This window comes from Electrophorus electricus, chromosome 2 (assembly GCF_013358815.1).
Source record: "Electrophorus electricus isolate fEleEle1 chromosome 2, fEleEle1.pri, whole genome shotgun sequence".
Classification (NCBI taxonomy): Eukaryota; Metazoa; Chordata; class Actinopteri; order Gymnotiformes; family Gymnotidae; genus Electrophorus; species Electrophorus electricus.
This window is the reverse complement of record NC_049536.1, coordinates 11881277-11908005: the sequence shown is the minus strand read 5'-3', so window position 1 is coordinate 11908005 and position 26729 is coordinate 11881277. Positions and strand designations below refer to the sequence as shown.

Sequence of the window (26729 nt, the reverse complement as noted above, 5' to 3'; positions counted from 1 at the left end):
CACACACACACACACACACACACACATACACAAACAAAAACGACTGTACTTTTATTTATAAATGTCCTTTTTTAATTCGTTCCGTTCATCTGCTTAGTTTTGCGGGTGAAAAGCTGGCGGCCGATCCTGGGTCTGCAGTTCGCACAGTGCCCCTTTTCGCATTTACACATTTAAAATAGTTTTCGTAGCGTCTGCCACAAATTTGTGTTTTGTTTATTTATTTTTATTATATTTATTGCAGTTTTAAGTTTAAGACCGCTAAACATACAGCTGTCTGACTGAATGCTATTACATGGCGTGGGAATCAGTCTCTCTCTCTCTCTCTCTCTCTCTCTCTCGCGCGCGCGCGCGCGCACCCATCCACCCCTTTTTCGATCTAGCGCTAGCAGGCGCGTGAGAAACCTTTCTCTAATCGAAGGATACCTGCCACCAAGAACCACTGACGAAACAATGACTTTGCAGATAGTACAGACTTTTCGTTTATAGTAAATTCCACGGTATAAACAGATAAGGACAAATAAACTATTTTCTTTTTGAAATGCACTGTCCAGCGATGGTCCTGAGATAGTGTGAACGGTCTCTACTGCACAGGGAGTTGCCATTGTATGAGATGCGTGAGGATGCTTGCAAGCGGCAGTAGGTGAGTAGCTACAGACTCCAGAAGCGTGCCTGCGGCGGGAAATACACGGGTGAAGTAAATGTGATACTTTAAAGTCGTTCATGTCGTTAAACCGGCATCAGAACCTTTAATAGTGTAGCGATTCAGGTAAATGGCCGATGAAGTAGCTGGGGGCGATAGGGATATAGGGTTCGCAGGGCAGTGTGAAATCGAATGTTCTAAATATCAAGGGTGTTTAACGTCCTTATGTATGAGAGGCATTTCTCTTCAGTCTATTACGACCGCGATATTTCAGAAGCACCCACCGTCCTGGTTGCTGCGAGGAATTAATAAAAGATCGTTCCGCAGCGGATCACCATACAGAATGCTGCAAGTTTAGAAATCGCGTACCAAAACGCGTCATTGGATGGTTATTGCTAGGCGGCAATTAAATGTTGAATAATCGAATGTAGATTTTTAGGCTCAAACTGTGTAGAAAAGGACATTGTTGTGAAACAACATTTTAGTTTCACATTACTAAAATATGCAGCTGTCTACTGTGTTGTCAGAATCTGTCTAGTTCTGTGTAGGATATACGTATGTTCAGATAACAGACGAAGAAAATAATGCCTTTTCACTTGTTAGACAGTCAGTCTGTCCTAAGAGTCCTTTGTCCTTTTTTTGTGAGGTAAATCGGACAGCTATCAACTGTTGTTGACGTTCTGCTGATTATGAACATAGATTGTCCTTTGCCACGAAATTGAAATGTAATGGTGGACATCTTCAAACTGCTTTACGGAGACATGGTGAAATTGTTGATCTGTACTTTGTTCAAGAAATCATTACCACACTGCCTGTTGTGTCATTGTTAAATTTGTTTTGACAAATCCTTGATGGGTGAAATCAGTCTGACATGTGTTCATGTTCTGTAATTGTCCCTATGCCTAGAGTACAATATTGTAGCCTGCCCTTATTTTTTCAGACCGGCAGGAATTAAGCTACATTCACATCAAACATGTTTTTGATTTATTAAATAGGGTGTGTGTGTGTGTGTGTGTGTGTGTGTGTGTGTGTGTGTGTGTGTGTGTGTGTCTCTGTGTGTGTGTGTGTGTGTGTGTGTGTGTGTGTGTGTGTGTGTGTGTGTGTGTGTGTGTGTGTGTGAGGGAGAGACAGAGAGAGACAGACAGACACACATTACTGTGTAACTGCGTGTAACTACTAAAAGCCTTTCTGACATCAGTGAATGAAGTGCTAGCTTCCTGCTTGGTTTGTAAATCATCTTCTGTTCTGTCACATTCTGTTCCAGTCAATAATCAATGGAGAGGGACTCTCAGCATAAGTATAAATGCTATCCAATACCAAAAAAAAAAATATATAGAATCTGCATAGTCAATGTGGTGGTTTTATTATTTTTAAAGTTTAATACTGGACTAATGCTGAAGTTTATACTGCAGAAAGATACAGTGCATCAGGAGAAGATGGGCAGTGGAAAACTAAAAAACACAGAGAGGTCACACCTACACACTCTGCCACATGCTATGCTGGTAGGAAATGCAAGCATAGGCTATTGTAAGATAACAGCCTACTGGGTTGGCTATCACATTGTTATTGTTGAATAGTAATATAAGAAACAGAGATAGAGAGAGAGAGGGAGATTGATTCACATGCCACGAGCCAGCTTAACTGAGAGTTAACTGTATGTGGAGAGTGCTTACATGAGGTCCCTACATGCCTGTTCCATTTGGTGGTCGTGGCAACCTGGACGTTCCTTCACAACTGGGTTTTATGCAATTTGGAAACAACAGTATCTGAAGCAAAGCAGCCTACTGGCCTAATTGTGCATGCTCTACAATGTAGATTGCAAGGTTTCATTGTTCGAACATTAGAAAATGTAGGCATCTGAAATATTCTTTAATCTGCATGATGGATTGACACTGATTACGTAGATATGCATGAACATCTCTATCCAGACATAGAACATTTAAAAGGATGTCATGAATTATGAGATTATGGCTGATAAATCATTGTTGCTACCTGCCTACATGTGAATCAGGTGCAGAATATAGATAGAGTACACAAAATCAAAGCAGGTGTCTTGTTTTCTTCTCTTACCAGAATTTGAAAAGCATTGGATCAATATGTGGTCTTGTCTGAGACCTTATGATCATAGGTAGCATGCAGTTCTGCACAGTAATGCCAAATATGTCTGTCTGTGTATGTGCATGTGTGTGTGTGTGTGTGTGTGTGTATTTGTGTGTGTGTGTGTGTGCGCGCGCGCGTGCGTGTACATGTGCATATCTGAGAAAGATATATTTAGAAAGAAAGAGCCTTATCCTCTGTGTCCCCTCTCATGAGATTGTTCCCATGTGTCGAGTGTAATGCAGTAGGTCCATTACAGTTGTGCATAGCTTTTAAGCTGCATCTGATACATTCTGTAAATACATTCTGTATTCTATAAACATCAACGCTGGCTCCTTTGTTGTGTAGCCTGCAGGGAAAAATATGGTAAAGACAACCTGTCCCTGAAATCCACTGTGTTGGGGTGGGGGCAGGTCTTTTAACTCCACCTGAAACTTCATGGCCCTCATAGCTAAGTTTATCCTCAGTGGCCCTCTTTATATCACAGCAACAGCAGGCGCCCCTGCACTGCATCTGAAAGCAGACAAGCGCTGCAGCCAAGAGGCCTGACGTACAAGAGCGCTTCGCTGCTGAGAGGAACCTAATTTTAGGATGTGGAGTTTCTTGCCTGCTCTGCAGGACTCCACCATTACCTCCCCTCTGTTTATGTCCCAAGAGCTCAAATCTTGGCCCGATGGGAGATGGGAGCATTCCCTCTAAACTGTGAGGGTTTTACCTCCCTTCCTCTCCCCAGATACCTACAACCTAACTGCCTCCTTCACTCAGCACTGACACAGATAAAATCACTCAGACCGCAGGAAGGGGGCGCTGTGGAGCATGCTGCAGACATGCCATAAATGCTTAATTTTTTTAAGCTTGATGAAAAGGTCTCTTAATGCAGAGATCCTTATCTGTATCTGCATTGATTTCCAGTCCGGTCGTATCGCCCCTGTTCCGAAAGGTCACTCCCACTCACTCGTGTCCCTTGAAAGCCAAATCACTTACAGTGACATTCTCGTGGAGAGAGGGGGAGCAGAGAGGGCAGCTTAGCGCTAATCTTTAAATGAAATGCATTTCACCCGCCAGAGGAGCCCTGCTGAATAACTGTTATTTTATCCATTAGTTTTGCTTAGTTGCCTGAAATTTAAATTGCTGTCTGTTGAAGGAAACAGGCTGGCTTTGAACGATCAAATTAAATTATTAAAATTGTTGCTTTGCCAGTGCAGAATCCAAACAGGGCTCCTTGCACATTATGTCTTGATTGTGTAAATGCTAGAAGACCTCTGCAAGCTTTTTGTCTTGCCATAATGCATACATTTGCTCATAAAGCCATAATGCATATGTGTGTTCATAAAGCCAGCTTTAATCACCATTAATTTACTTTCATCAGTTTAGGCTGTTGATGTTTGGATCACACAGTAAATAGAAGCAGCGACTAAAAGGGATCTAATATGCCGAACTTCATGCTGTATGCAGGGGAAAGTGATGAGGTTTCCAAACGCCTGCCTTAAGTGATGCGTGAGGGTCTGAAACCGACCGCCAGTCCCCTGTGGCCCACCCGAGCTCTTCTGGAAAGCTGCAGTCTAGCCAGCTCCGTTGTGGTAAATGTTAATTAAGATTAAAGGCTTGATTGAATGGGTTTGAAATGTCAGATTGCAGCATGGACATGGGAAAGGGCCAGACAGCGTGGAGGGTTCCGTTGTCGTGCTGACCTGAAGCTGGAGGCGGCATCGAGCGCAGCATGGTCCAGCGGAACTCTGGCAGGCAGACACACGGATGGCTAATTGCTTCCTGCATGTGGGATTGTTATGAGACAATGCACCTGGCCCATCTGACTGAAGCTTTCCAAACCCTTTCTGATCCAAAAGCACACGCCTGCTACAGTGTGGCCCACGAGGCCAAGAACAATAGATTTTTTTTTTTTAATGGCAAACTCACCAGATGGTTGAGCTTGATGATATGTGTTCCCTGTGATATTTCCCATAATTTTGTTCATGGTATGGGTGCATATATATGTGTGTGTGTTTGTATACCTGCTTCTGTTCGAATGTTGAAACTGTATGATCTCTTGCCATTTCCAAAGCTCAGTTCTGTCTGTAATAAACTGCAGCATTTAGAGGAAAATATTGCATATTTGAAAGGATAAGGCTTTGCCTTAAAGTAAAAGATTCAAGATAATTTCACTCCTGAAGACCTGGCATTTCAAAGAAGATTCTGGTATTCCTGTAACACTCTCTCTCTCTCTCTCTCTCTCTCTCTCTCTCTCTCTCTCTCTCTCTCTCTCTCTCTCTCTCTCTCTCTCTCTCACACACACACACACACACACACACACACACAGAAACACAAATGCAGAGAGAGACAGAGAGAGAGTCAGAGTCTAGGGTCAAGGGTGTGATGGTGAATCCTGTTGAATGTGTCAGATAGGGAGCATTGATCAGTATTCTTCTCAGGGCAGCAGATCGATGGTTGTCCTGCTGCAGCAGCTATAGCTGGGAGAACGAGAAGGCCACACCCATCCTATGGAGACAGAGCGATGGGCACAGGCATGCGCAGTAGGTCAGAGAGGTTGTAAATTACAGACAGTTGCAGGTGGTTTAGCAGGCAGCATGAGGCTGAAGGTGGGGGCCTGGTAGCTCTGATCAGTGTGTGTGCGTGTGGAAGAGAAGCTGAGGTAAGCATAGCCCTGCTAACATGCTCCTTAATTGGATTTGTTTATTTATCTACAGCAGCCGTGTTGATTTACGCCGTATCCTAAATACGTCATCCTGACAGCGTCAGTATTCATTATGTATCAAATTCTGATTGCAGTATATGTGAGGGGGTATGAAGTGGATAAAAGTGTAACTTGGTCATTCATGCTTCCAGTGCTCAGCTGGAGATGAAGGTGCAGTCTTTTGATGAAGATGTAAGAAGCTGAAAGCAGGCTGTGTGACAGATCCATGTGCTTTGGTGTTGTCATAGCCCAACATCTCTCTTCCTTGTGTGTTCCTGTATGTGTGTTTATGTGTATGTTTGTGTATGTAAGATGGCAGTTTTTTTTCCCCCTAGAGCTCTCCAAATGCCCATTTACCTGCCTTATGACCTGTTAGTCCACTGTCAAACAGAAGGCCTCAGAGTGCTAACAGCACTCACACACTCTCTCACTCACTCACTCACTCACTCGCACGCGCGCACACACGCACACACACACACACACACACACACACACAAGTTCTTCTTCAGGCCTTGGTCAATGAGACCTGAATGACTGATAAGAAATTATAGATAATACTCAGGCTCCCTCTAATGGCTGCAGGCACTTTGCTTTTATTTCAGAGCGCTTTAATGGGCCTTTTCAAATGCCTCTCTGTTCTTTGATCCTTTGCTCTACACCTGTCCGTAATGTAGACATGCACACTGAGCACATTTCACACACACAGGCTTCTCTATGAGAAACTCTGTTTAGATGCCCATTTAAAAAAACATCCATTATGAGCATTAATCGCATTAAAATACATTAAGGATTTGAGCTTTTTCTCTTCCATGTGTACAGCACAGAGATGGGTCCCACTGTGGCACATAAACTGGGGCTTCTCTACTAATTCTCTCTGTTTTAATGCTTATTAGGCTCTGTCACCATTGAGAAGACCAGTGTGTGTTGCTTTAAAGCTGGTTTTTAACAGACATACCCCAGACGTTCGCTCTCTATGCTCTCTATCGCTCTTTTTTTTAAGGAACAATACAGTAGGCTTTTAATACAGTCTTATTGCTAATTTTGAGTGACCCGGGGAGACTGCTCATGCATTAGCCTCTAATTAGAGCCTTGAGCACACAGGCAGGGTTTGCGGGATTAGCCAGACACGATCACAAGCACAAGCTTGAACCCGGAGCAGACTCTGCTGCAGGCTGCAAGTGCAGCGCTGCTCACTCTGTGGACAGCACTGGGTGACTCCCTGCTGAAGTGAGCTCCATTTTCTGCCGCCTCGCTCTCAAACTCTCACACTGTCGTTTGTGTGCTACGGATACACGCGTGCAAGGGTGACAGCTTCTGTGTGGCGGCTGTGTTTCCCCTAAGCACTCTGTCCAACGCGTTCCTCTATCGAATCCTGGGCAGGGTAGCCTTCAGCCTGCCCACCAGTCCTGGCAGGTGTCCTTTAGGAAGGAAAAATCAATCATGTGCGCTTAGAATAGCAGGCTAACGGACCGATGCCTAATGGATGGATGGGGAGGGCAAAGCGGTGTCTCAGAGTAACTCTAGATGGGGTATGGGGGTGGGGGTAGGGGGGAAGCAAAAGGTCAGGTTACCGGCGGGCAGAGTGAGGCTTGACAGGAGGAGATGTCTTGGAAAACCTGGAAGAAAGAGTGGAGCAGGCATGGCGAATAGGGAGAGAGATGCAATGATGACACCCTAACAGATGTCAGAGCTCCACTGGGGGAGCTGGCACATACAGCTCCACTGGGGCTCACTGGTGAAAATTGAGCTGTGAGTTAGGGTGTGTGTACATCCATGTGTGTATGTTTGTGCACACATAGGTGTGTGTGTGTGAGCTCACCAGAGACTGTTGGAACTTCACCAGAAATGTTAAAGACATGATGGACTTGTTCCATTAACAAAACCTCGATAAGAGAAAGAAAAACAGAGAGTAAGAGAGAGAGAGAACCTATATCGCAGCTAGAGGCAGAGGGCAGAGTAAGCTAGACGAGTCATGATCTTGGCATTGGCACTAAAAATGCTACTTATTGAGCTGTAGAGCTGTGAATGGTGTTAGAGAAGGAAACATAAGGTAAGAGACTACTGGCTCACAGAGAGAGCCCCTCTATGTGACTCTGTTGGCACTTTCATTGTTCTGATAAACAGAACTAGATTAAAAAAAAAAAAATTCTCAATATTTGGCAGCTGTCTTACTCTAGAGCATCTTTCATATCTTTATCACAACAGTGCATGTACTGCCTGGGAATCAAACCTATAACTGCAGTCTCATTAACACCTTGTTCCACCTGCTGAGCTACAGAAATACTCAGAAGAGCAGCAAGGGCACTTACGTGCCTTTTCCTAAATACGGAGCAGGGGATTTTAAACATATAACTGTGACAACTATTTCATCAGCAGTTGTCAATATGGCTGTGGAAATTCAATTAGACAATTCCCAGTAATTCTGATTTAGATTGCCTTCTATTAGATTTCTATGGATGCTGGATAAGTTACAGAAGCACTTTAAAATAAATGCTAGATTAACTTTTTTTGGGGGGGAGGGGTGTTGTTTGTTTGTTTGTTGTCTTTCACTTTTGAGGAGCTGTGTATGTCATTATACATAAGTATGATTAATGTACAGGATGTTTATTGAACATGCAGAATTTAGCCTTCTAAATCAAATGTACTGCCATATTCTTTGCTACTGTTTCCAGAGGCTTTGCAGTTTATATGTGTACCCCTGATGTCATAGGTACTGTGTGGTACTGAAGGGAGAGAGACTTATTAATATATACTAATCCCACAGAGTGAGGTACTAATGCCACTGAGAATGAGATACTAATGTCAGTGAGAGTGAAGTACTAATCAAATGACAATGAGTGAAGTATAAATGCCAGTGAGATTGAGGGACTAATGCCAGTTAGAGTGAGGTACTAATGACAATGAGAGACAGGTACTAACACCAGTTCTGACTAAAAGAGAAAAGGACCAGGCATTGAAGGGTGCCTCAGAAGCTGTGTGAGACATTGCAGAGGGGGTGATGCTGGGGTCCAGGGTTCAGAGCCCCATCCCAGGAATGCGTGCTCCTGAAGCCTTCAGACCGATAAAGCTCTGAATGAGAAGAAACCTATGGCTTTAAACAAGTGTGTGCATTCATCTATGGTGTGCTGCTCCAGTCTGTAGAGACACTGCACAGGGGTATGTGATTTCCAGTGAAGTGATGACTTTTGGACTTCTGAATAAGCCGACACTTCCTTTTCAGGCATCTCATTTTTTACTTAAGATAACATGCAATGGTCTCAATAAATGGGAGAATCTGGTGTCAACCACACAAGAAAAATGGCAGAATTAATTATGCCTACTAATATAATCCCCTCCTGGGCCGAGCCCTTGGCAGATATGCAAATGTCACATAAATCACTTTGGTCTTTTGCACTTCTTCCAACCATTTTAAAATTTGTATTATTTTTTTGTGATTGGAGCTTAATAAGGAGGAAAGCACCAGCCTACATCTGTGTGGAGCAGGACAGTCCCTGTGAGGTGATGGGGGCCATCAGCATGAGCAGAAGGTTGAGCTCCTCCCACGAGTCCCCCTCCCAGGGGACTTCCTCTGGCCATGTGTGGCAGGCCATCGCACATGATGGTGGTTCTTTGGGTTGGGCCTCCACCAGACACGAGACAGCCTCCTACTGAGAAGTGGACTCCCACTACCTCCATCTGTGGCTGTAGCTATTTGTTGGCTAGTTGTGAATGTGCCGAGGAGTGAAGAGTGGATGTAGCTGTGCACGGGCTGTGCTTAAAGGCACCTAGCCCACGTCATGCTTGTGGGAGCAGCCATGTTGGATTCCAGAGCCAAAGCCAGAGTGGAGGCTGCCAGAGAGGGCCAGATTGTCACAGGCCAATGCTCTTTACATGATACTCTTTAGATGATGCGTCTCTGAGGCAAGAGAGGGATAACACAAGGACAACATAGACAAGTAATTGCACCAAAAATTGCTCGCAACTGCCCCACATTTAAGGCCCGGCAAATCAGCGCTGCACTGTGGCCCATTACTGTTGTTTTCCTGCCCCTTGTAGTCTTTGCTAGAGTGGGGGGTCAGCATTCCCTCCTAAGCCACTTAGCTGAAGGGCACAGGACAAGGTCGTCCACCAGGCTCTTGCTGGAGACCAGAGGGGAGAGTGTCCTGCTGTCTGAAAGTGCACCCTCAGCACCCCGAGACCCTTGCATATCGCATCACTTTCTGCCTCGTCTTCACTTCAGCCACCGTCAATAGTCTTCTCCAGATCGGTTTATTGGCCTACTTAAGACCCCCTGCTGAATTGGACAGCACTGGCCACTGAAAGAAGCGCAGCCGGGCTCTCTCCTGGGAGGAAGGGAGGAGACGGATGCAAGGAAAAGTGGAAGCCAGACTTGGAAACACGAATGGACCACAGTGATGGATGACGTAGGGTGCCGTTTGATGATGCACTTGGCTTTAAAAGTGCACATTACTAGCCACTGGCAGAGCAAAGCCAGAGTTATTCTCATGCTAATGAACAGAGCATCTCCTCTCCACAGACACACTCAATAAGAGTATACTGCATGTTTCAGTACTTTCCTAATCTATGGCCCTGTGCTTCACCATTATCTATTAAGGCCTCTTGATTGCTCATGGTGCTCCCATGTCATTGTTTTTAGATCTGCAACCCTCCCACACATGTAGTTGTCTGAAACAGCTCAGAGCGCTGTCAGTAATCCACTCCAACTGAGTTCATGTGGATAATACTCACACTTTTAAAGGGTTGGTGCAGTCCAAGCCGAAGCCCTGCTCCATTTCTCAGTGAACGCTGTCACACGAAGCATCCCGACGCCGACCCTGAGTGAGATCACAGCGTGAATCTAAAATATACTCCTCTGCCTCTCTCAATGACTCTTTGCTACTGCACTTGGCTTGGTCAAAGGGAACACACAAAGAGGACATTCAGTCAAAGAGCCCAAAAGAAATAAAGAGGCCTCAGTATATCTGTTTATTCAGATAACTCTCTATATGTTTATAGACGAAATCCACAGTTCTGTATCAGCTATCAGCTCAGAAAGGTGAGATGAAGCCAGAGGCATTTTCCATAGCTTTCTATCAGATGATACTGCAGAAGAAAAACCTTATTCTTATTCATAATATAGCCTCTCTGTCTCTTTCCCTCATTGTGGCCTATCTTTCTCTCCCATCCCAGTATGTGGTCTTTTATGGGCTCATATTATCATTCAACTCCCTTTCCTTTTTTAGATGGAGCACTTATGAAATTTTTTTTTTTCCTTTTCAACTCACTGCGTCTGGGAGGATAAATTTTAAATGAGTACACAGAAGTAACTTTGCTGAGGCACTGTTTATATATCATCCAAGAGCAACTGAATTTTTGAGCTATGAATCACAACTAACTTGCAAAATGTTTTGGTTTTTTTTTTATTAAATGGAACCTTTGAGTTTTATTGTTTATTTTATTGTTTATTTTATTGTTTATTTTATTGTTAGAAAGACAGTCAGTTAGCTCAAAGCTCCTCGGCTTGGGAATGTACAGGATGATGTGTCTCCTTCCCAAATGGTGTGTGCGTCTGTGTGTGTGTCTGTGACAAGACTGTCACTCAGGAAGGTGAAATGGGTGCTCTGGCATCTGTGCCAGAGAGCAGGCTCTTTGGTCCGGTGGTCAGGGCACACATGTACCAACAGTTGGACCTTGGTTCCAAGGTATGGTATGGTCGTTGCCTTCAGCCTTCATCACAGTGTGTTTGTATGTGTGAGATCTGACTTCCAGCCCAGCCCACCTCGTGACTCACTCACTACCACCCCTCAGCACAGCACCTTTTTATTCATTATTCAGATAACACTTTAGAGAGAGAATATTTTAGAGAGAGAGAAAGAGAGAGAGAGAGAAAGAGAGAGAGAGAGAGAGAGAGAGAGTAACATACAGGATGTAGAACAAAGAGCAATCTGCATGCATTTTATCTCCTCTATTTTACAGACAATTTGGTTTGGACTTAATCTGAGCAGGGGTGTATTTACCAAGCAGAGTGCAAGAATTTAATCTAATAGTTCACAATGTGATAAGCTCTTTCTGCAGTAATGATATGCTTTTGCTCAGTGTGCTATTTATACATGACTCATTTATTTTTATGTTTGTTAAAATTATTATTTTTTCCCCGCAATCCAAAAGTAATAATAAATGATTATCTTATATACACCAACAAGATTTCCTTGAATTTCCCCCTGTGTAGACACCATTGTGTAGACAATGCAAAAGTTTAGATATGGTCTTTATAAAAGTTTTACAAAAGCCTTTGGCTAGTGAAGGGTGAAAGGTAGAGAAAATGTGGAGAGGTGTAGTTCCGATCTGAGACTTTAGACACTATGGGTGGTGACACCTGTTTCCCTCCTCCAGAAGCACACTTACCCATTTAAGACTGCACAGATTAGAAGCCAGCTCTTAATGACCCGGGAACATTCATCTATAAGCGTTGCTGAATGGTGATTTGGTTTTGTAGATGCCTGCAGAGAGTGGAGGAGTTTTTGCAGTGTGGAGCTCCTCCTAATGGTGCTAACAAGAGGGTAGAAGACCCACAGTGTATGAACTTGTGGATTTATTATGGATCATTGCTTCTCACGAAAGATCATTTACTGGGCAGTAAAATATCGAAACATACATAGACTTTAGGAAAAAAAAGGAATGACAAAAAAATTAATAAATCACACAAAACATAAAGAAAATAAACATAATTTCTTGTTTTGATGGGAGATTTTATTTGCTCTTTCAAAGGTGGCAACTGCTTTCAGACGGAAATCAAAACACCAGCATGTTCAGCCAAAACCATCCAAAGAGAATTGCATTTTCCTGAATCCCTGAGAAGTCAAAAAGTCAAGAAAATGTGCTGAATGTTTGGAGAAGTTTAGTGTTAATTGATTTCATTGCTGGCTTAGATAAAGTATGCTGGTTGTTGAATAAAGGATGCAGGGTGAATAATGGCTCCCATAATGACCAGGCCATGAATGACATAACAGGAGTCTCAACCCCTGCTGCTCCACTATGACCTCCACATTCTGTTGTTCCACTCTGTCTGTTTCACTTGACAATGAATGAAGCAGCAGAATGAGATGACTTCACTTTGGCAGCTTGAGGAGCGAACAGTCTTACCGTTGGCACCCATAACAGTGCAAAACCATCCAAAGTCTTTCTGAAGTTCTGCAGTGTGCTTCTTGTGTGATGTTCCCATTTAATTCAGCTTTGATATTCAAGCTCGCTTGGTGGGAATTAACAGTGAATTGTTTGACAGTGAATAAATTCAGCATTCACTTCATCTGTGTAAGACAGATGCAACTGTTTTGGATTGTGGTATGATTACACAAGGAACTTTCTATGATCCCATACTGTGGTGTTCAAGGAGGTAATGTAAAAAAAAAAAAAAGAATAATACATAAATAAACCTTTGAGGACATGTGTTGCAAGATAATAAGGACATGGTCAATTTGGACATGGTCAATGTGGAGTCACTGTGGAGTCCCTCAATGTGGAGTCACATATTTATTTGCAGCAAATTAATAATATGTTGACCAGTCAAGCAAGTAATTGAAACATGTAGATATGTTTTTGGGCATGTTTTTGTATTTTGCATATCAGACCCCAGCAATGACTGTAATACCAATAATAGTCTTATTATTAACATATTCTTCCCATCTTTGCCATTTACAGCAGTAAAAATAATACACTGTTACCTGCTGTATACTATGCTGGTATAACTCATGCGATAACATTTCACACTGCAGAATATAGTGTTATAAACTGTATATGATGCTGGAGTTACTTAAATGATAAAATTTTCCTGCAGGATATATTATTACATACTACACACAATGCTGGAATTACTCAAAAGATAGTGTTCCACACTGCAGAATGTAGTGTTACATACTGAGCACGATGTAGGTTTTTGGATCTTGTTTTTTTTTTTTCACAGCCAGAAGAGCACACATAACATGACTCATTTAACAAGTCCAGGAATGCTCAATACATATTCACCCAGAATCAAAGTATCAAAATATAGTTGTTTGCTGTCTAAGATGTTCAGTTGTTGTCTTAGAGGATCATGGACACAGATTGTTGGGTTTTTACTTGCGTAAATCTTTTGCATTATTTATGTGCTTGTGAGTGCAGGGCATGTTTTGGTGTCCAATCGCACCAAGAAACACAGATAATAATGCTCATCCACTGCAGATACCTAATCATGTTGGTGTGTAGGGCGTCTGCTTATGTGTGGGGCCTCTTTGAAAGGTACTGGCAGGACCTTGTTATTCCTCCGCACTCCAGCACAAATGGTGCGTGTTACATGCATTCACAGGCTGCCTGTGGAGCAGAGGCCACTTGCAAGAAGTAAAAGCAGGATGACCTTTGAGGCAATTATTCTCTTCATGCTTCACTCTTCTTGGCCATGCTGCATCCGCATGGGCCAATTTACCATTCATGTCAGTTCACCGGGAGAAGGAGAGAGGAAACTGAAGGTCAAAATCTTCACTGCTGTGGACTCAGAGAGAAGGAAGATAAGGAGACGATGCAGAGATGCAAAGCTTTAAATAGTCCTTGACCATGTGTGTGGAGAGTGGTGTGTGCATGCATGTGCATGTGTGTGTGTATGGAGAACAGATAAATGCAATTGACTCATATTGACTGATATGTGTCATGGTCATAGGTTAGGGAGAAATTAGCTGTAGTGGATCATTGTGTGGATAACTCTGGGTCTTTACACCAGCTTCTGGAACTAGACTTTGGGTCAGGACACCAGCTTCTGGAACTACACTTTGTGCCAGAAAGTGATGAATAACAAACTCTAGTATTTATTGTTTACTACACTTATCATTGTCTAAGATAGAGCTTATGTATTTTGTACTTCTAGGCATCAGAATTGATCCCTGTATTTCTACAGTATTCTAGTTAATTGGTGTATTGGACTCTAACCTACTATACTGGCTAGGATTTCTTTCTGTGAGTCAAAAAAGAACTTTTACAAGTCGCCCTGGATAAGAGTGTCTGCTAAATGCCGTAAATGTAAGTGTGAATGTGCTAGGACACCAGCTTCTGGAACTACACTTTGGGTGAAGACACCAGCTTCTGGAACTACACTTTGGGTCAGGACACCAGCATCTGGAGCTAGTCTTTGTGTGAGGACACCAGCTGGATTTAGACCTTGGGTCAGGAGACCAACTAAATTTTGGACCATTGCATAAGTTTCAGCGTAGTTTGGCTTTAGTGGACTTGGGTTATGTTAGCTCTCACTGGTCAGAGCAGATTTCCTTTATTACTTTAAACTGTAAACTCTCCCTGCAGTCCAGAATCGTCCTCTTCAATTTTCGGGACTAAGTGGAGGGATAGAGCCATAACTATCAACACACACACCATTCCAGTTACTGTACTGAGAAAATATAAATATCTTACAGCAGTGTAGGTCAGGGTTTTGGTTAATTGTTTCATTATAATGAAATAGTTACTTTTTCTGAGGCATGTGTATTGTATTTGCTGCATCTGTGCAATTTATGTGGTAATATCGAGATAATTCCATATAAAAAGTGACTATTAAAGATCTCTTAGTGATTTTAGAGTAAGCTGAGACAGAGCTGAGACCCCACACCTTCAAAAATGATGGAGCAAAATTTATGTTACTGAATTCATTTTCTGGTGACAGTAGTTTGGAACTATTGGTCTATGTAGCTGTATTTAAGAGTAAATTCCTGGTGACTGCATGAAATTATTTTGAAATTTAATTTCTGATTTTAAAGCACCAATCCACTCAAAACATGGATGAAAGACACAGTCAAGGTTGTTCACTCTGCAGTTATCTTGATAATACCAAAATTATTTCTGGTTACACAATTCTATCTACTTGAATGGGATGAGAGCATGGTATTATCTCAAAAGCAGAATTAAAACCACTTGTAAAATCTGACATAAAATGATGAGGCATAAATAATTTGTGGTCCTTGGATCAAATAATATAGACAAATAGTATTTTCCGCATACTATGCATACACAATACAAGGGGAACTTTTTTTTCCATGGTTTCTCAACACAAGCCTTTTTTCACTGGAGGGTGAATGTTCCTGTAATTTATCCACCATGTTAAGTCATCCTAACTATATCCTATTCCATTCAGATTTGAACCATGGAATGACCTCCCCCTCTGATAATGGTTTGTCATAATTTCAGAAGTTTAATAAATTGGCTAAGATACCTGTCCAGGTATCATCAGAGCTTCATCTTTTTTTTCTCTGCTTGACAAAAACATCTTCATTGTCTATAGTACTGACTAACTAAAACTTACTTTTAGCACATGTACTATAATGCTATAACGTGCCTAACTTCCAGACATTCAAATATTCAAAGTATGTTCAAGTATATCCAAAGTATGTGCTGTATGTAACTTTTTTTATAGCCATATTTATAAAACCTCACAGTACATACATTAATCAGACTTTGACTGAAAAGGCTACATTTAAAATGAATAAACATATTTTTTATTCAAAAAATATACTGTTCTTATTGGTGCTACAAATAAATAAACAAACTTTTGCCTGTACTGGCATTAGCAAGCTAGCTAACAAACATAAATTCTGTGTAGATTGGAACTGTTTTATCACCTCTTTCATCCTTTACTTCTATAAGTGACAAAAAACCCATCTGGGTCATTTTCTATAATACTTACTGCCAAGCTAAGCCTTACTTTCAGCATTACCAACAGCTTAGTTTATACTATAAAGCAATAACATGTCTCAACAACCCTTTTTACGAACAATGTCAGCATTGTTTGTTTTGCTCATTTCTTTGTGCTTCCTCAAATAGGTAACTACTAGATTGCATGTGTAAAGAACTTTAAATATTAGCTTAATATTAGCTTGGCAGCAGCATTTAAAAATGCAGCAGAAATGTATTAAATATACATAAGGTGATAATACAAATGGCGGCCAAGTGTATATTAGCTCGTGCTTTTTTTACTGGACAAGCGAGCTGGTGAAGTCACTCATTGTCCAACCATGCTGCTTTCACATTTTGGAGAATGTCCCACCCCCCATTTCAATTGTATTTTGATTGGCTCTGCTACTAACTGTCGGTTAATGCCTTTAGGTCAGTGTTACAAGGTATTAAGAAGAATTATGTTTTTTTCATTTCCAATTAAAACAAAAAAAAAGTTTCATCTTAATTTAAAAGGGGTGAGGTATCCTCCCAGAACTGTTAGGTCAAATGCCCACTCGCCCCCTGCTTCCAGCAGCATTGGGACTGTAATAAAACAATGCTGACTTCATTTTGTGAAGTTACCTTTTATAAGTATAGTCTTTGTGGATTCTTGTGTATGTTTAAAATAATGCGCATAGTAATCCTGCAACCAATCTGTTGGAGACTTGAAGCATTCAAAGAATGCAGAAAATCTATCAGATGTGAGGTGTGTGTGTGTGTGTATTTGTGTGTGTGTGTGGGTGTTTGGTAGTGTGTATGTTGTAGAGCTCTGCTCCATTCCAAGTGGTTTTATCCAGCCTAATTCATCTATTTCTTCATGTCTGCTCAAGTGCAAACACATCCTGTTAAAGCCATAAATCCCCTGTTCATTTTACCATGTCAGAACAAGTTTCACTCTAGCTTAGGTGGTTGATGTATCGTATTTTCACAGATTTACTCTTTGCTCAGGAGTGTCTGTGTTTAATAAGGGTTAACAGGTTGAGTTGGAAGTGTACTGTCTTATCTGTTAGGAGCAGGCTTGTGTGTGTGTGTGTGTGTGTGTGTGTGTGTGTGTGTGTGTGTGTGTGTGTGTGTGTGTGTGTGTGTATGTGAGTGAGAGAGAGAGAGAGAGAGAGAGAGAGAGAGAGAGAGAGAGAGAGAGAGAGAGAGAGAGATGTATAGGAAGCAGCTGGTCTCTGTTGGAATCCTGCACCTTGTTGCACAGAGCAGGATGAGGATAAGAGTCGGTCCCATCTGTCCAGCATCAGCTACAATTTAAACTGCTTTACATCAGACCCCATGTGCCAGGTGTGCTGAGGCCAGGTCTCCGTCATCATGACACCCACGGTCACCTTTTACACCCGCTGCAACAGGCCCTGAGCATGCAGCGTGGGCATGACCAGGCCACAAGCATAAGAACAACCTCAACAATCTACAACATCAATACCCACAACATTAACATCAGTGCCTTTCCTGCATAAGCAATGCTTGAAGGGCTTTATTATACAAGTGGCCATTAAAGAATAACTAACACATGTTTTGGGATATTAAAACAATCCTACTAGCCTGTTGTCTCTAATTGTTATGGATGAGTGTCTTTGGGCACTGCTGCAAGCTGACTCTACACTACAGATGTCGCACAGCTTTTCTGCAGGGCTCTGATTCCATGCAGAGTAATGCTCTTCCTGCTGAAACACAACTGACTCAACACATAAAGGGCCTGATAATTCAATGATAATTACCTGAGTTCAGTCAGGTGTGGTAAAGTAGAGAAAACACTTTACACTGCTGAGGCTTATCGAGACTAGCATTTGACATTCCTGCTCTGTTTTGTTTTGGTGCTTCGGTTTAAGAACTTGCACAGTTAGTGTTTTTTGAGCTCTGGAGTACAGGAGGACATCATTGAGTGGGTTGTGGTGGTGGGGCTAAACAATTGTTTAAGCTTATTAGACTACTAAATCCTTAAAATCAAATCCATGGGCATGAACAGCCCTAATATGGCACACTATGCGCAAAGAAATGTCGCTGCTTCTCTATAATCAAATCCGACATGGGAATGGATCACTGCTCCTAATAGTGCTGGGTTCCTAAAGACAGGAAAGCGCAGAGTGCAATAACACTGGGTGATGAAATGAAAAGAAGATAATGGTGGGTGGGTGTTAAAATTAATTTGTCTGTCTTGCTCTGGCTGCATATGAACATGGCATGCAATCATGAAACAGAGTTTCAAAGGAATGCAAACTGAGAAAGACGTGGAAGAGAAGCAGGATGAAGGGCAAGTAGTGCAGTGTCCTGCAACAGTGTTTTCCTCTCTTAGAGCAGCCGAATAGCATTTCACAGCACATCCCAGCTGTCCAGCAGCTGAACTCTGTCACTTGTGCGTTCGGATACACGGCACGCTTATCTGTTCCCTCTGGAATTCCACAGACAATATGCTTCGCCGCAGAATCTCTGATATGGTGGGAAACCAGAGTCAGATTGATTTGAGCCCATGCTCTGGAGGACTTTTTTTAAAGACTAAATGTCATCACCAGACTGCCATTCACTTTTGATTTTCTTTTTTTGGTGCCAGTGTTTGATGCAAGCTGTTTGCAAGCTGTGTCCAGGAGCCCTGTCTCAGTGACAATGGTTAAAGGTTGCATGGCCTCAGTCTGTGGGCCAAATTACCATCGCCCTTGGCTACAGCATCTCTCATCTCACTCTCTCTGAAGAGGGCAGGAGCAGCTGTGGACATGTGGACATCAAGGCACACATAGATTACTAATAAGCAAATTATACTGTAAATAAGATTGTAATATTTTGTTAGTATCCTGTCAGTAGTGGTGTTAAGCTTTTTTAAAAGTGTTATTAACACTTTTCCCAGAGCTTAGTGGCAGTGTTAAAAAAGTGATGAAAATATACACTTTGTGTACATGAAGTCTTTGTTCTTTTTGTGCTTTTTGTGATTTTGAGGAGGGCCTTGCTGCAGTTGTATATGATCACCCTCACTGTAAATGGTAGGAGCAGCATGACAGTGCCTTCTTGCTTGCTCACACATTTGATGAGAACAAGAAGATGACATTGGAGGTATTGGTTAGAGAAACAAAGAGAGTTGATAAATGGGGGCTTTTTAATTCTCCTGAAAGGCTCTGTGATTAGGGCTTAAGAAATAAATCAGTTAACTTTCTAAAAGAAAAGACTAATATGAAATTGCTTCTAAATGCAAACTGAAGTGCTGTTATAGACCAATGAACGTGGACGCAGATGTAATTGGCAGTCTTGACATTTTAATTCAGTTTTGTTTTGTGCGCACAATAACTGCAAATTCACTCCTGCATTACATGAACTCAGTAACACTGACACAATAACATTCACTTTCTCTCTCCTAGCCCCCATCATCTAGCATGAATCTACTCAAGAACTCCAGAAAACCAGTTTAGTTATGAAGTTTATTCCAGAATTAGGGATCCATCACCTCTGGCCTGGAAGACAAGAGCTATTTCTATGTAAATGCAGTCAGACACTGAAAGAGCGTCCGGTTTAATATTAAAGTTCTTTACTGGCTTTTTGTACACAAGTACATAGGAAATCTTACTTGTTCTAACCTGTCAGTAGCATTAAACCTAGAACATAGTCACCACAATTACTAGACATCAATGACAACAAAGTGCATGTCTAGAGACCCAGGATGAGGCTCAATAAATTGCAAAGACATTTGAAGGACATTTATGAAAGCTATGTATCTACAGTAAGTGTATACATTCACAACTCACTTCATTAGAAACACTGCATCTAATAAAAAATACATATGGATCGCATTTATTAGGAAGACCTGTCTTATAGCTGTATTTTACTATACCCAATCTTTTGCTATGCACAATTTGTCAGCTACCCTATAACCTTTTAATCATTTCTCAGTTTCTGACCAGGTCCAACACCACTGCCGACAATATATTATTTGGGCTGCAGACCAATTTCAGCACTGACAGTGGTGGCATTGTTGCGGATGTTGCACTAGTATATATGTATCAGGCACAGAAATGGTGCTTGAGTTTTTATACATTAATGTCACTGCTAGTGTGCCACCCAAAACATCCAGCTAACAGCTGGCCTGTGGTCAGAAACCAACCATTTGTAATACCATGGATTATGGCACATACTGGGCATGGCAACAGATGGACTGTATTCTCTTTCTCTGTTTTTATGTGAGTGACTAAAAATATCACTTTTTTCTGTAATCGTGATATTGTTAAAATATTACTGAAATTGCTTAAAAAGCACTTTATAAATAATTTCATTGCAAACATTGAAACAATATGATTATCATTAAAATTTATGCCATCACCTTAATTCCAGTAATAGCCCAATTCAGGTCATGTTGTGAAATGATCCCCTACATTGGTGAGATTAGTCCCTCTATCTATGAAGTATCTCTACGGCCAGCTAGCAATGGTAGTAAGAGTTTTCTCCTGCTAACAGTGATATATGTATCACCACTAGCACTTTCTGACTTTGTAATCAAGTCGACTCTCCCTCATGCAGTCTCTGTCTTTTTCACTACTTTGCTCTTTCTTCTGTCAGGACTTAGCTGATGCAGATGGCATCCATAGTCCATACATGTCGCCTGACACTGCACAAATTGGATTACTCTCTGAGAAATGCTGATAATGGCATTAGCACCTGTCCCATTCTACAATGCCGTCATTTCATATTGGCAAATGTGCATGCAGTGATTAATGCTGAGCAGTGCTCTGGCTTTAGAGATAAAGCTGGAGTATGGTGTACGCCGAGGACACCAGACTGACAACGCAATACAACACTAGTAAAAGCCCATAATCCTCTGCTCAGCAGGTCGACTACACCTCAGCTTTAGATCTGTCATGAATATGCTACAATGGTGTGATGCAATATTTTCTTTCTTGCCACAATCTCTCCTCCATCTGCAAACTGGAGCTTTCGCCTGCAGAAGGTTTGAAGTTAAGCTTAGCAGGGACACAAAACAGAATCCAAATATGTCAGCTCTCACTATTATGCAAGTGAACACACACCTTTCTGCTGCAAGTGGTCTCCCCCCTTTTCTTCCTGTCTGTTCAGCCTTCATTAATTTTGCAGCAAATGTTCATAGTTGTACATTTTAGCTGGGTCTAGAATTTATTTCATGCACCTTGCATCATCTGACATTTTGTTGTCTGGATATTGGGATATTCTAAAAAATAATGTGTAATAAATGCCTGCTTTTATAAACAATAAAAAAGATCTTGTTATTTTGCTATTTAGGTTTCTTGTCTGGATTAAGATGAAATCCTCCTCACTGGTAGTCTTTCTTTTTCTGTCTCTCTCTCTGTCTGCACAGGTAACCGGTAGGATGGTGGCAGGAGAAGCAAGTGGGCACAGCTACCTGGTGGCGTGCTGGCAGCCCATCCTCATTTTAATGCTGGGCACTGTGTTGTCTGGCTCGACCACAGGGTGCCCGTCTCGCTGTGAGTGCAATGCCCAGGAACGCTCCGTCATGTGCCACCGCAAAAAGCTGATGTCTGTCCCTGAGGGCATTCCGTCTGAGACCCGAATGCTGGACCTCAGCAAGAACCGCATCAAGACCATCAACCCAGAGGAGTTCTCTGCCTTCCCCAACTTGGAAGAGCTGGAGCTGAACGAAAACACCATCTCCACCATTGAGCCTGGAGCCTTTAACAACCTGTATGGCTTACGGACTCTTGGACTGCGCAGCAACAAGCTGAAGCTCATCCAGCTGGGTGTGTTCACGGGTCTCAGTAACCTCACCCGGCTGGACATCAGTGAGAATAAGATTGTCATCCTGCTGGACTACATGTTCCAGGATCTGTATAACCTGCACTCTCTGGAAGTCGGTGATAATGACCTGGTGTTCATATCCCACCGAGCTTTCCACGGCCTCAACAGCCTGGAACACCTGACCCTAGAGAAGTGCAACCTGACCTCCGTTCCTACGGAGGCTTTCACCCACTTGCACAGCCTCAACACTTTGCGTCTTCGCAACCTAAACATCAACAGTATCAGAGATTATTCCTTTAAACGCCTGTACCGTCTCAAAGTTCTGGAGATCGCCAATTGGCCCTATCTCGACACCATGACAACCCACTGCTTATATGGGCTGAATCTTACCTCCCTGACGATCACCAGCGCAAACCTGACTTCAATCCCTTATGTGGCCCTTCGACATCTGGTTTACTTACGATTTCTGAATATGTCCTACAACCCGATCTCCATCATTGAGGGAAACAAGCTCCATGACCTGCTCAGACTGCAAGAATTCCACCTGGTGGGTGGTAGGCTGTCTATGATCGAACCATATGCTTTCAGAGGTCTTAATTACCTGAAGATCTTGAATGTGTCCGGTAATGCTCTGACCACTCTGGAGGAATCCGCATTCCATTCAGTTGGAAATCTGGAGACCCTTGTGCTGTATGATAACCCTCTGGCATGTGACTGCAGGCTTCTCTGGGTGTTCCGCAGACGCTGGAGACTCAACTTCAACCGCCAGCAGCCCACATGTGCTTCGCCCGAATTCGTCCAGGGCAAAGAGTTCAAGGACTTCCCTGACATCTTACAGCCGAATTATTTCACATGTCGTAAGTCAAGGATCCGGGACCGCAAAGCACAGCATAAGTATGTGGATGAAGGAACTACGGTTAACTTTGTGTGCCAGGCAGATGGAGATCCAGCTCCAGTCATTATGTGGCTTTCCCCACAGAAACACTTCATTACCATGAAAACTATAGGAAGGCTTACTGTGTTCCCTGATGGAACTCTAGAGGTGCGGTACGCTCAGATCCATGACAACGGGACCTACGTGTGCATCGCAAGCAATGCAGGTGGAAACGACACCACTTTGGCTCATCTCCACGTTCACAGCTACTCCCCTGACTGGCCTAACCAGCCCAACAAAACGTTCGCTTTCATCTCCAACCAGCCCAGTGAAAGTGGAGCCAATGAGACGAGAGCCACCGTCCCTTTTCCCTTTGACATCAAGACCCTTATAATTGCCACCACCATGGGATTCATCTCCTTCCTTGGTGTGGTACTGTTCTGTCTGGTATTGCTGTTTCTGTGGAGCAGGGGTAAAGGTAACACCAAACACAACATTGAGATTGAGTATGTGCCACGGAAATCAGATGCAGGGCTAAGCAGTGGTACTGGCGAAGCTCCTCGCAAGTTTAACATGAAAATGATTTAACCGAGCCAGGGACACTGAAAAACAGTGACAAAAATATGGACCCCTCTGTGACTGACTTTTGGATCCTGGGACTTTCTCACAGAGGAAGTGCGTGTTTTATTCCTCCCTGTCCTAAAAATGGATATGTGGCACATACATTCTTTGTTTTTGTTTGATGTTGAAAGTAAGAGGGGAGAAGTGGCATTTTTTTCTTGGCCTTCAGGGACCATTTCTTTGAAAGAGAATTTTGTTGTAAGACATTGACGTTACAGTGGATTTTTATGGGCAAAAGGAAATATATAAATGACTCAACCCTTCTCAATGTTTGTGTCAATCTCCAAAATACAAAAGAAAGACCATCATCCTCCTTTGATGTCCTTTTGCCTGCATTATATGTTTTTGTATAATTTCTTTTTAATATCTAAACTTAAATAGTTTTATCAAACAGCAACAGGAGACATTTCAGGGTTGATAAGCACATTAACTAGTGCAATGTTATATCAAAAATACTGTGTTTTTGCCATACATTTGACTTATCCATGGCCCCACATACTCCTTGAATATTCTTGATAACCAAGTAAAACACAGTAATGCCACATTAAATTAAGTGATAGTACCATATAAACAGCACTTTTCAAGACAGAGCCATTGTGTTGTACTAGGCTTTTGTTGAAATTGTAGTTACAGTCTCTTTTCTCATTTTCATTCTGAAATTCAGTGCAGATAAAACCACAAAAAACAAGTGAAAAAACGCAGCCTTTAATGCTCATGGTTTGTGTAAACACAGCAAATGGCTCAAAACACAGTGTAGTGCTTTTTACTTTTTATTTCAGTGAGTGGTTTCACTGAAGTTCTGGCTATGGATACATCAAACTAAAGCATTTTCCAGCATTATCATTGTTTGTCTCATTGCATTTCTGGAACTGGTCTAAAAAGTAAACCTTTCATGCTGATTCTAAATCATAAGTTGCTGCATATTATGATCAGGAAAGAGCTATTCAAAAGAGCCACATTGTTCTGTAGTGCTTATTATATTACAGTTCACTATAACAGCAACTTTGAGATTTAGAATCTTAATATATTAACCAGCAAATATGTTGGATGTTTATGGCTGATCTTAATTCCTAAGGGTGTAGAGTCTATCAATGCTATGTTTGATTTAGAGGTGACATCATCTCAGTGTGATCAGAATGTGGAATTGTGAAAAACAGAATAACTGCAGCTGCATTGTGTGATTTGTTAATGCCATTATATGTTTATGTAACAATCAACCATAGGATTAAATGTTTTACAAGTTCTTTAAAAGGTTAAAATATGCCTTTGTACACATTGACTTGTCCTTGTAGCAATTGTGTTAGTTAATGCATATGTAAAGACAAATAGGGGGGGGGAAATGTTAACGTGCTTGACAACCCTGACATGTTCAAACGCTGCCTTTAATAATTCTCAAAATGGTGAAAAAATGTTTTTATTTGAATAATGTTCAAATCTCCCTCTATCGCTATCCAAATAAACATTCCCAACAATTTTAAACAATTTCATTTCATCTGACTCGTAAAAAAAGTTCTTTACTATGTTAATGTTAAGTCACACAACTGGTTGAAGAGTGTGGTTAATGATTGTGGTTGAAGAGTGTGGTTAAATGACTGTGTGCTTGTGATTTTACAGGATGGTATATTTGTGTGACATCTTTACCTTACTGAAGTCCTTTGTTTATGGGTGCGGGGACATTGTGGAATTCGGGTGGATAAAGAGAGGCCATTGTATTAAGGCTAATGCTGAGTCAAGTGTTAGTGTATGCACTGATTGTTCTATAGTGCTGACAGGGTGTAGGACATGGGGAAGCCCAGATGGTTTGCTGACTACCAAACTGCTTTTAGTGTAGCTCCACCCTCAGCCACAGAAGCAAGGCTCTCCTCCTAATGTTTCCTCCTACACATTAGTTTTTTATGTGAAAGCTCCAAACCTGCAAATATGCTTCTCCCACAGCCTCTCTCAGTTCCAAGGGGGGGAAAAAATCAATTTTCTTATTTCCATTCATGCCAGGACTATGTCAAATAACGTACTCCATGACCTTCTGTTTTACTGGGGGAAAAAAGTTCAAGCACACTGAAAAATATGTTTAATTTGTTCTGTGCAATAAAAGTAATATGCAGATTCCTTTTTATATTAACACAATTTTCTTGATGTTGAATTGTTGAAAATATGGTATGTTGTATTAAACAATCTATGGAGATTTTTATAAAATATAAAAAAGTGTATCTTGATTTAACTTTTCAGCTAATTTTAATTACTGAGAGGAAAATCACTTTTAGACAGATATGGAGCATGCTAAACGGTCATACAATAACATTTTAAGTAAAATGTCATAATTTTCTAAGTGACCAATACTCATATGACAGTCTAACACAGATACACTTAATAATATGATAACTGATTAAATTCAACATATTCACTGAAGTGAGATTTACAAGAAACTGTATAAACACCTTTTCCCCTCAGAATGTGAAATCAGTTTGGCTACTTTTTTCATTAAGCATTTATGGTTGTCTCTGATCCCTATAAGCCCCCCATACTTTGTGAAAGTAACTTCTGGAAACTTTATTATTCTGAACATTATGCTCTTCAGGGACTGAGTCCAGAGAAACTAACAGGTCTCTTTAGTGGCTAGAATCAAAAACCATAGATCCTCTCAATTGAAAATTAATTTTGACAGAATTATATCCCATTTCCAATTTTGAAGATTTTTTTAAAAGAAAGAATTACATTTGTTTATTAATTTGGCTACTACCATGAGTTTGATTTAAAATATTGTGTGCTGGAAGGAATGTCCAGTTATACAACATGGCTTCCTGTGGGATGATAAACACTATGAGCTTTCCCATGGTTGCACTGAGTACCTTTAACGTTCACAGGCGGGTGAGAGAGAGGCGTTAGAATCACACACCCACCAGATGCCTTGTCACGACAGACTAAAAAGCCATGTCTCAGCCATTGCCTGAGCTCATCCAGTCATGTGAGTTCAGGATAAATTCTAATTCATGACCAGTCAACGCTGGTCAGACTATGCTTAGAAATATTCCTTCATTTAAGGTAGAAGCAAGGTTATGGTTCTCATTTCTGTTTTTGTGGTAAAAACAGCAGCTACCCAGTGTTCTGCATAAAACACTTATTTCTACCCTAAAATGCTTTCATATAAATGCACCATCTACTTTATTAGAATATAAAAGGTATACAGTTAGAAACTATAATCCATCTTTTGCCAATCACATTTTTATGTGTCTTCTATCTGTTCCTCAGTGATCAGTTTTTGCTGTTGGCTGGATATTTTTACATGATAGAGCAATGTAGCAGTGACACTTACACAGGTAAGCTCTACATAAATACTGTACCTAATACACACAGTTGTCCACTAGAACAGTGTATCTGCTATGTTGACAATAGTC

The 26729-nt window shown here is 41.6% G+C and overlaps 1 protein-coding gene across 1 annotated transcript; it reads left to right on the top strand.

The window, feature by feature from the left end:
* Positions 1–381: 381 nt before the first annotated feature.
* On the top strand, positions 382–25467 carry lingo1a (leucine rich repeat and Ig domain containing 1a). Its single transcript, XM_027004029.2, has 2 exons — positions 382–640; positions 21445–25467. Exon 2 carries the CDS (start codon positions 21457–21459, stop codon positions 23302–23304), a length of 1848 nt encoding a protein of 615 aa, XP_026859830.2. The 5' UTR covers positions 382–640; positions 21445–21456; the 3' UTR covers positions 23305–25467.
* Positions 25468–26729: the final 1262 nt, after the last annotated feature.

Bases quoted from the DNA above. Each gene is read 5' to 3' on its own strand.
- lingo1a (XM_027004029.2), top strand. From the start codon at position 21,457: ATGGTGGCAGGAGAAGCAAGTGGGCACAGCTACCTGGTGGCGTGCTGG.